The 11,306-nt window shown below is 37.9% G+C and overlaps 1 protein-coding gene across 1 annotated transcript; it reads right to left on the bottom strand.

Annotated features, from left to right (window-relative positions):
* Positions 1 to 2,955: 2,955 nt before the first annotated feature.
* On the bottom strand, positions 2,956 to 10,884 carry LOC122403322 (probable transmembrane reductase CYB561D1). Its single transcript, XM_043406791.1, has 3 exons — positions 10,747 to 10,884; positions 6,044 to 6,290; positions 2,956 to 5,351 (listed from the first exon to the last, which is right to left on the bottom strand). Exons 2-3 carry the CDS (start codon positions 6,284 to 6,286, stop codon positions 4,824 to 4,826), a joined length of 771 nt encoding a protein of 256 aa, XP_043262726.1. The 5' UTR covers positions 6,287 to 6,290; positions 10,747 to 10,884; the 3' UTR covers positions 2,956 to 4,823.
* Positions 10,885 to 11,306: the final 422 nt, after the last annotated feature.

Genomic DNA, 11,306 nt, shown 5'->3' with positions numbered 1-11,306 from the left:
CCCCCGACGTTATCTGAAGCGCCGCCGGGGATTTGGTCGCGTCGATTAGGCAGCGGACAAATATTTCGCGTGAAATTAATTTTCACCGGGTTTCCCTCGATTTCGCGGGCAAACTGAGGATTCTCCTGGTTCGTCGAGAAAAGAGTCACTCATCTGGGATAACGAAGAGCTCTGTATCGAATATTCTAATTAATGCGTTCGCGTTTGGTCCGTGTAAATATCGTTTGCGCGTTTACTTAAACGTGAACCTACGTCTGCACACGTATGCATGATACAGGGTGTTCGTTTGAAAACTCGAGTATCTCAAATGGGACGCAGTTTTTGGAAAATATTAAATATCTTCAGCTTCAGGGGGGGCATATAACTATTTTATTTATTTAACCTTACTCTTTTAAATAGAAATCCATAATTTTAATTCTTATTCTATAGATTAGGAGAAAGAAACTTTTGTGGGAGACATTTTTTTATCAGAATTCATCTTGAAACGATAATTAAATTATGTCAATTCCACATTTTTTCATGCAATTTTTCAATGGAAATCTACTGATCCAATTCTTCCTTTTTTTCTGGAGGCATTTAAAGTAGTATTCAAGCCAAGTCTAGGAAATATTGAAAAATATTAAGAAATAGAATTATAAAAAATGTATCATTCCTCAGAATAAAATAGAGAGCACTTTGGAAACACACACGAGGAACGTGCTAAATTATTCTGTGATTCTTTTCGTATTGCAAGTCACATAAAGAAATCACCAATAGAAATTTCGTTTGTATAGCTTAAGAAATTTTTTTCGAAACGTTCGACGAATAAAAAGTAAATACAACAGCATTTCACCCTTTAAATTGAGAGAGTTTCGTATTTAACACCCTGTATATAGATGTAGAAACGCGTCCTTCGAAGCGTCTACGTTTCCCAATGTGGCAATCAGTATCATTTGCGAATAAATATCATTATACGTATGTCACCGAAACGAGGAAACGTTTCTATCGGTCCAGTCCGGTTTATCGAATGTCAACAAACGTATTAATCACCCGGACAAGAAAATTGCGACACGAAAAACTGTCATTAAACGCGTCACATTAATTACATTCGCTTTATCGACGAGATAAAGAAAGAAGCAAAGCTGAATATGATTTTAACTTAAATAGTATCTCGTTCGATATTTGCATACCAAACAGAAATAAAGCGAAATATTCGAGATATGTAAGAGTTTCCATTTTTATAAAAGATTTCTTTATCAATATATTATAAGCCGTAAAATGTTTTTAAATCAAACACTTTCCACCACTTTCTATCATCGTTGTGTTAAAAAATAAAAATAAAAAGTGGTAGAAAGTGCTTTTCACTAACGAGAAAAAAATGAAGATAAAATGATCTGCTTTTCAGAAAGTGCTGGTTATTTGAAACTAATCGAAGAACAAATTCAGAACTATTGGAGTAGAATAATTGGAGCAAATTTTATATTCTATCGCGATAACACAGCTAACCACGTAGCTAAAATTATAATCTGGACCTTAATATTATAGAAAATATGAGTGGTTTAACAGAAAAGTAGATGAAGGTGTCAAACATTACTATAATATTTGTTTCGAGCCGGAGCATTCTCCAACTTCGGTCGATGGCAAGACAAGTTATTGTTTCCGGCCATATAAATTCACAGCCCAAGTGCATGCATCTTGAGCAAACAAATTCGTGCCTACGCATAAGTAAATTCCATTAGACACGCCACTTCTTAGCAAGGCGACGGTTTAAGGCCCTTCAGATAACGGGTCGCCATAAAACTATAAATCAGTTTCGAACCGGGAACAGTCCTCGCGCCAAGCGAGAGGGTTCTCTAGGAAAACAGGGTCCTATTGAAATCGGGACACTCGGCCCAAACCGAGGCCTCCCACATGGCACACTGGCCAATTACTTTACGAGCTGTCAAGGAGTGTCTCGAGTTACCAAACTCAGACGACTTTCCTCGCCAACAACAGGAACAGTTCCTTGCAGTCAAGGGCCAATATATCTTTCCTCAAAGAAGTTCCTCTCCTTAGCTACAATCTGTTTACCAGCCGATGCACATGTCCATGACTCCAATACATTCCGGCTGACAAAGGCCCTCGGTCACACACACCGAGCGACCAATGCGATGCATTGGTCTTTAGGCCAAACCCATCAACAGACCAAATCACACCAGTGATTGGACCTCCAGATTCCTTCCAAAACTTAGTCGATCTTGGCATGCAGGGGGAGGTCTCGATAGTCCAATCGGTGTGCTCTAACGCGGCAGCGACCCCTGAGTGGTCCCCGTTGTTAGACACAGCCGCAACTCGACCACCCTCCCTAAGATCGACGGACCCAAATCACCCCAGTGATTGGGCCTCTCTATCAGTTACCACCTTTTGGCAATCTTGGCATGCAGGGGGAGGTCTCGATAGTCCAATCGGTGTGCTCTAGCGCGGCAGCGACCCCTAAGTGGTCCCCGTTGTTAGACACAGCCGCAACTCGACCAAGATTGCATGTTGACCGGTGGGACAAATCTCGTCTAGTCTACCAAAGGATCTCTCTCGTGAAACACATAGCGAACAGACGAACCATCGTCATCAAGCGTCCTAGTTTCAATCGTTAGAGATCGACCACAGACGCGAGACTGTCCCACATCCATCTCTGATCCAGAAACATCAACCACATAGAAACAACCTTATCCTCTCCATCACCCTATCAGGTCGTGGAGACGCACTCGAGTCGTGGAGAGAAGATTTACAACCTTCGACGATCCGATCGGCCAACGTGACGGTCACTCCACCCTCAGTACTGAACAATATTAATGAGTCAAAGAGAATAATTTTATATTTTAAAATTATACAAAATTCTTTGAATCAAATGATCAAGGTATTACAAAATAAAGGCTACCCATCATTAACATTACAAAAAGTGTGATAATCTTATTTAATTATATACATTTTCAAATTTAACTGTCTTATAATTTTATCCAAGCGAAATTGTATTGTTCTTGTTCAAATTGAAAATTTCTTTCGCTCAGTTTATGAAGATATTATTTAAAAATAAATAGTTTCATTTTATATACATCATTGTTGTACTATAAATATAAAATTCTCGTCCCAGTAATTACGAGTGTGTCTTAAAACTTACAAACCAGTTGCAAACATATTTTCCTCGACCTTCGACTTCTCAGAGACCTATTTTCTCGTCCCCGGGCAACCATTTTAATTAATCAAAGATCGAACAACACGGTAACACGCGTGACAAGCTTTGAAATCGACGACAGTCGACGACAGTATCGTGACGCAAAAACACGAATCGTCGATCGAACAACTACGGGATATACCGAATATCATCTCGTAATTACTTGGCTAAGTACATATATCTATGCTTTGATTATGCGCTCCGATCGTGCAATACGTTAACGCAACACGTATTTTCCAACAGGCGCTAATGGGATTTCCCCACAAGCCGAGGAACGTTTCGCGTTACACTTGATATCGAATTACGACCTATCGTCAACAATATTTGTTCCTAAAACACGTTTTCAGCATAGACCCGATTAGAATCAAAATCCTCCACCTCTCAAATTACATTTTCTCGCGTAATACGGACATTCTTCAACGATACTTTTTAGTATGAAACAAAAAAATCAAACTTCTGTAATTGCTTTCCAATAGCGAACTTTAGCGAAATTTATCTTTATTTCTTTAAATTGGACCTGCAAAAGTTTCTGTCAGAAACATTGAAGTTTTATTTTTTTGCTCTTTCAAACATGTTTTTAAAATGTTTTATGAGCCAATTTTTGTATAGTAAGGTGAAAAATAATCCTTCGTGTTTCCTAGTAAAATGAAATTTATGCAAAGAAAATATTTTATATTTAATGTTTCGATTAATTCTAAAACTTCAGAAAATAATAAAATTATAGAAATAATTATTGATTTGCGACGCCTCAACAAATTTAAGATTCTATAAATCTACCCCTATGTTCATTTATATTTATACTGTTTTCAAATACTCACGTAATTCTAGTAAATAAAAAATAGTTCAAAGTGTTAAGAAATCTTCCCCCATTTATAAATCCAATATAAAATTGAACTTTAAAAATTATAGCGTGACAGTAAACCTAAAACAGGAAAGTAGATAATTCAGAAATGAAAAGCTTACCAAATAACTTTCATTTACAAAATTGTACACTTTCAATCTTCCGTTCGTAACGTATGAAATAGCTATATTAGTTGGACTATAGCTTTTGGTAGCAGTTCTACGATATTTAGCACCACGGTAGCCCGGAAGCTCGCAATCTTCCGATTCTACTGTCCGTATTTAGAAGTAATATCGTAACATTGTACCTTTAAAACAGAAAGAGCCATGGATCACGTTGCTCTTAAAATTAAAGAAACGAGAAATACGTGCAACAATAGGTGGACAGAGGAGGTTCGAGAACTCTAACTTTAGATCTAGGTCGAATCACGACGGATGACCTGAACGCTAAAGCCAGAAGACTCGAAAGATAGATTATGAAATGTGCACTGCCGTGCGTTGGCGTTTCTATTTCAACCTAGAGAAACGGACGCTTCATACGTTGCGACTTGATAAGATCTGAAATATTGTTGACGCCATAACAATGATACATAGGTTGCCCCAGAAACGGGACACCTAATTATCTCCGGTTTGGACCATCGCTCGTTGCCTCTCGCGAGTTTAGTCGCGAGCTACGAAGGGAAACTAAAGCGTATGCGTTAGTCCCTCGTTATAAGCACGGAATTTTCTCCCTGGGAGTCGTCCTCGTTAGAAACGGAGCTCCATTTGTCCGAAATGATTCTCGTTCGATGCCTTTTTACGCGCACAGTCTTCCAAAGTTCAATATTCCTCTATCTGAAACACTCTGTTTGTAAAGGGACACTAGAGCGCCCCTTAACGAAAACACGGTGATCAAGGAGGTCACTATTATGCTCATTAACTGAACGTGTGGCACATGGGACACTTTGGCCAGCCAGTTGTATCTGTAACCGTAACACTGTGAGGCCATTCCTATCACGAAGCTGGCTATGCCCAGGAAGTTGTGGCCGAATTTGATGGTCACCGGTCGAATATACTTTCGAAGTTTCGCGGCAACGAAGACCGGGTAACCGAAAATGGTCACGAAGATCATGATGGCCAACGAGGAGATGCCCAGGATCGCGTGGATGCTCCGGAAATGGAACTTTCTCACGTTGTACATTACCACGACGCCGACGATGATGCAGATCAGTCCAACGAGCTGAAGGATCCAGTGAACGTGGCTCTTGGCACGGCGCGTAAGAAACTTCGTCAAGAAGCTTTCACCGGCCAGGATGACAATGGACTCCGACATCAGTAGGACGTACTGAAAGGGGTAAGATCGAGTCCGTCAGAAAGGGTAGAAGTTGCAGTCGTTTGGCGAAGTCGTTAGAACTTCTTTGGCCACCTCGGTTACCCCGGGTCTCTCTCCTACGGTCATTCTTGAATTTCGATCCGGCGCAGGACGTTCCCGGCAGTGTGTGTAAGTGGAAAATAAATGGAGCAATTTGAATCGCGCGCAATCGTCTCGAACTGCGGAGGAGACTCTTGGGCAAGGTTACGCGAACTTTTTCGCCCCGTCGAATATTCTTTCCTTCGTTTCCCCCGTTCCTTGGCAGCCAAAGAAGCTCTCGCGTTTTCGGACCATCGCGCAGTGGGGCGTTTGCGACCGAAAGGCAGAAAAAGGGTCGCGTTGTAAAAGTATTCCCACCAAAACAGTGGAAAAAGACTGTGAAATTAAGCAACGTCTGTTTCGTTAAGAAATTACAGTAATGATTCTTAAAACGAACGTCGCTTTTTAAACACCGAATGAACTGTTACTGCGTTCCCTTCTAAAAATTTCTTTCTAGAGTTAGTAAGCTGTGGTCTTTAAAGCATCGTGTTTCACTCTTCATTCCAAGGGGAATTACGAATCACGACATTTTAAGAATCATTATTCTATATAACAGAAATGTTTTTGCCCCCTGCAAGCCCTTATTTTTTCTGCCGTTCGTGTAATATCAGATTTGATCTACCTACCCCTACAGTACAGAGGCTCACGTGGAGATCCATCACCGACATGGATCCAGCTGTGTAGAATAGAAGAAACACCGTCATATATATAACGAGTATGTGGTTAACCACGTCTATAACATTAACACATAAACTATAGAGGCTTCGTTTTGTGTGCGAGTTGTCCGAGTCGGTGGAATTTTCGAAGGTACTGGTCGATGCATCTTGCGCCTTTATATTCCGCAACGCGTACGATTGTAAGTCTTCCATCGTTCTGAAAAATCCATACATTTTACTGTACTGTAAATACTGTAAATGATGTAAATGATGTATGGATGATAAACGTTCTGCGCTGTACGTTTTCGAGAAGAAAGTTAACAGTATTTACACCCCCTTTCCAAATTAACAACAAGTGACTTCTGCTAACAGCAATAGCTGTAATTTTTTAATAACTTTGTGAAAAATTTAAATTAAAACGGTTTCGATCGCTTTTTTACGAAATTCTGAAACTTTATGAGATAGCACTCTGTGACCCGGAGGTTGAGAAACACTGATATAAACTATTCCAACTCTGTATTGGCCCGAATTAGGGAACCGAATTTATGGAACATATTGAATTTGTCACCTAGCATAGCAAATTGATTTTTCGTACGTGTGAATACAGCTCACGTCCAGAGATACAATGGAATTTTAATAGGCATTTTTATTATATTTTTTAAAAACCACGCTGACCTTGCGATGTAGTCATATTTTCCAGTTTTCCAAAAAGTCTGTCAGATTACCGGTACAAGCGATATTTGTTTTGTATTCGGTTGAATTCTGAGCCAAAACCGTTCTGACCCATATGTGAATCCGCGGACAATCAACGTGTTAAACCGAGGAATTTGAAAGTATGATCAATATGAAAACTACCAGAGCCAAACGAACGAAACTATATGAAATCAACTGAAATCTAAATATTATACTTTCATTGAATTTTGCAAGCGTCTTCCTTAATCAATTTCAGAAAAATAAACGTTAAACTGTTAAGTATCGTTACCATTTTCTTTTATTAAGCATTTATTAAAAATAAATTAATGTAATAGTACAAATAAAATATCACAAAATAAATAGAGGAAGCATATTTGGAATATCAGTTTATTTAAGTCGACATAAAGTAATCATTTTATTTAATGATATTAAAAAAACAAGTACGTCATTTTAACCATTACTAGAATGAATGTACTATCTTGTATATTCATTATTTTTTTGAACCAAAAATAAAGAAAACAACGAAGTATTATCATTTATCAAGTTACCGAATTTTTCCTCTGATTTTACTAGCTGCCGTGATTATATTCATCTTCATTAGGAATCTCTCTTCATTTTTCACTTGTAATATGTAGAATGGTTGAAACCATGGGAACCACGGAACGACGTTTATGAATTATTATGATTATTCTACTTTGAAAAAATTTATGTAAAAATACATGGAATAAGGAATTCCGACAAAAGATCTTGTATAATTCTTTATAATATACTCAAGAATATAATCAATAATATTCCAAATATATAGATAGTATAAACTATAAATATTAATATCTAACGACCGTTTTAAATAAAAACCCATCGATAACGAAAGTACCCCCCTCTCTTAGCTTCAACGTGATAAATCGTGGGGTTTTCCTGACGTTGAATCAACAATGAATAATATATTAATACTCGATTTCGTAGCAGCATAATCTCACTATTATTACGTCGATACACCGATATCGTATCGCTAAAAAAAATCTTCTCTCAATTTCCCTGCGCTAGATCGTTTGGAAGCACTCGACAACAATGCTCGAAAGTCTTTGCTAACGGGCAGAAGGGCAGAATTTCACGTGGCAATAGTAATTGCTAGGCACGATAAGGGGAATTACAAACGAAACACTTTGACTCTTATGTGTCGGCGTGATTACATCTGGGGGCGCAATGGCGCTGACCTGTTTAAAATCGGGTCACTGATCGAAAGGAACGAAAACGAGTTCGTCGATCCCAAGATCCGAAAGAAACGAAAATCTGAGATCCGTGTAACAGTGAGAAAAGAATTTTTATACGCATATACTAGGAATTTTACGAGAAGAGGCTCAGACTAGATAGAATTTTAAATTGAAATAAAATAAATATTACAAAAGATAATCTAATGCTCGTGGCTCTGTTTTCACGTTCAATCACATTATACATAGAAATGGTGGCTGTGACAATTGAAAGCTCTGCACTTTGGTCTCTCGCTGTATATTTTCGTTTATTTTTAAGTTTGCAAGTGACTAAATTACAAATTACTATATATGTAAATTTATCTGCATAAACAAACATGCCAAGAAACAATTTTCTTAGGGAATGGAAGTTTGCACCGAATTCGGTGTATGGGATAAGCGTGTCACTAATTGGCCATGACCTAGTGATCGAAACTTCCCGCAGTTTTAGTTAAATATTAAGTTCCAAGGTTAGTTTCACTGCTCCAAAGACGTTACCCACTAAGGATCCAATATTTAGTTCCCCAGAAATTCGCTTAACATGAATGAATTGAGCAGGAAATTAACATAGTACATTCCGACAACTTGCTTTGAAACGATCTCAATAGGAAACAATAACTGTATAAATGAAACAGTATTTTAAAAATAAACAAAGAAGCAGAAAAAAAGTTTCGAAGAGAAACGTGAAAGGTAATAGAAATGAGTATTGGAAAAATATTTTTATAAAGCCAGAAAGTCAATTGAGGAAAAATAATACTACACGAAAAAATAAATCGAATATGTAGAGTAATTTCTTTCGATACCAGTAAAGAATTGAATAACGAATTTCCATAATTATTTTAAGCAATAAACATTTATTTTAGACAATTCCAATGGGTTCAATTCCTACTAGTACGATTTAGAAATGAAAGAAAAATTCTTTGCAAAATATAATTTCGATATTATATGGGAAAACTACAGTGTTCATTCTAAACAATGCAGAAGACATCAATTACATTCAAATGCTGAGCAATTATTTAAAGCCATCTTGGACCGAGATTGATGATGAAGATCTTATGTTTGCGCAAGATAATGCAACAGTTCTCACCCAGTGGCCAAAGATAATGTTTGTTTAATTGAAAACAATATCCCTCTGTGAGATTGCCTTGCACGTTCTCCCCATTCGAATAGAATCGGAAATTTGTGGAGAATATTAATTCGTAGAGTCAAATAACCATTAATTCGAAGACGGGGAAATTACAATTATCGAAGTTAGAAGTAACTACGAAAAGAAAATATAAATGATAATTTTTTAAAATCTATTCCGAACAGAATTTTTTATATCGTTCGTAGAAATTACGTATGAGTTTGAATATATTTATAAAACGTCTAAAAATCAATATTTCTGCATATGAATTTGGACAAATGCATTTTCTTTACAGTCTATTAAAGCTCGAGAGGTTGAAACATTGGCGAGATTGATATATTTACGACACGCACAGTATATTTTCTCCGGGCGAACCGAGAAACAGAAAATTGTCTCAAAGAAAAAGGAAGACACGTTCGTTCCCGAACATGATATTTTCCTTCTAGGATACCGTAATCTGTTCGAGCAAATTGAAGCCAGTAAATAAAATAAACAAGTTTCCTTCCGGCCGAAAGACGAGCACAGGTTGTGCAACTACGGCACATCTATGTTACGTTTATTTCGATTTATTTTGTTCACAATATAGTTCGTTAGCGCGTTTCCTTCGCCTCTACTTTTCTCCTCTCTAAGATACACTGGAACTCGCATAGCACCGTGCCCGCGTTCGTTGAACGAACAGTGAAATCGTTTTATAATACTTGCAATTATTATCGCGAGTGTCGCGTAATCGGTTATTTTCGACGAGACTATTCCAACTCCTTCCCGTTTCTATCGAAGGTAACAATTGTGCCCCGGGAATACCGTCTCGAGATTTCTCGACATTTTTCAACAAATTTCCATTCTCGTCTCCGGGGAAAACGATTTCGGAGCATTTCGGGACCCACGATCGTCCAGAAATATTGTTTTCCCCGCCTTAACGATCGTAGATAATATTATGCAAGCGATTTTATCTAACATAGGCACCTCGAACACTTTCTTTTTTTATGAGTAAATAAAACAATAACGCGATATCAAAGTTAGACACGAACTTAAAATTTGGAGCTATTTCCATTAACATTTCGATGCGAAAATTAATTATTTTAGTTCTTTATTCTTCAGACTTTATCAAAAATTACTTCTCTCGTGAATTTCATTCCCTTTCTAAATATATCTTATTCCTAGAATTCGAGTACTCGTCAGAAAAGCGAATATTAAATTGTTCCAACAGCCCCAGGCCCAGAGTTGGGCAAATTTTAATCTCAAATAAAATATTGGTTTAAAAGATTCGTTAATAGATTCTGATTTACAATTGAAACGTACATAGTATTGATCTAAAATTCGTATTCCTTATTAGCGAATTAATTATTTTAGTTCCATAATGAAAAGTCCTGTCACCCATTTATTTACGGAAAAATTACGAAAACACATTCACCGTTTGACCACAAATTTATCTTACGATGTTCTTGCACCAATTGGCTCCTCTCTCAATAATTAACGTGGAAAGGCGGTTGAAAACACTTATTTACTAACAATTATACGCAAACGTTTGGCAAACGACGAAAGTTTCGGGGCGGGAAAAAAAACAGAAAAAAATTTCGTTGAATTTAAAGAGAGGCTCGTTAACTCACCAAACAACTCGTTCCCTCGCGTAATCACGACGAACGTTTTTTTTAAATTGCACGCGAGTTTCAGCGGCGCGAGTTACGACGGCGATTCGAGTACGACTACTGTCGTACCAATTGAGGAAATCTCATAATTGAGTGAAACACGCCACTGTCGCAATATAAGAAGAGTCGCTATGTTTTCCCCCCCCGGTTGCAAGACCGATAATCGAAACGATGCGTCGTGGAACACGTGACCGCCCCGTGTGCATCACTCATTAATTAAAAACAGAACCGAGGGGTACGCGTTGCCAATAATTATGATCAGACGTCATTTTTACGAGCGCGTATTCGGAAGTTCGACGGCCGTCAGGTGTGCGAGCAGTCACCTACCAGTCGACATTTCCCATGCAAATCGAATGCAATTTCGTTGAATCGGATTATTGAATTTAGATTCGATCGGACCAGAATAGAATTATACGAAAAGTTCGCCGCCCTTTAATTGAGATTAATCCCGTGTTCTTTCGTCGGAAACGGTTAGATTACACGATCGCGTCAGAATCGGGCTCGAAAATAAGGATTATTCG

The sequence above is a fragment of the Colletes gigas genome, unplaced genomic scaffold (genome assembly GCF_013123115.1).
Source record: "Colletes gigas isolate AHSC1104 unplaced genomic scaffold, ASM1312311v1 Colletes_gigas_Sc00049, whole genome shotgun sequence".
Taxonomy (NCBI): Eukaryota; Metazoa; Arthropoda; class Insecta; order Hymenoptera; family Colletidae; genus Colletes; species Colletes gigas.
Note: the sequence above shows the minus strand (reverse complement) of the source record. Positions and strands in the feature narration are given on the sequence as shown.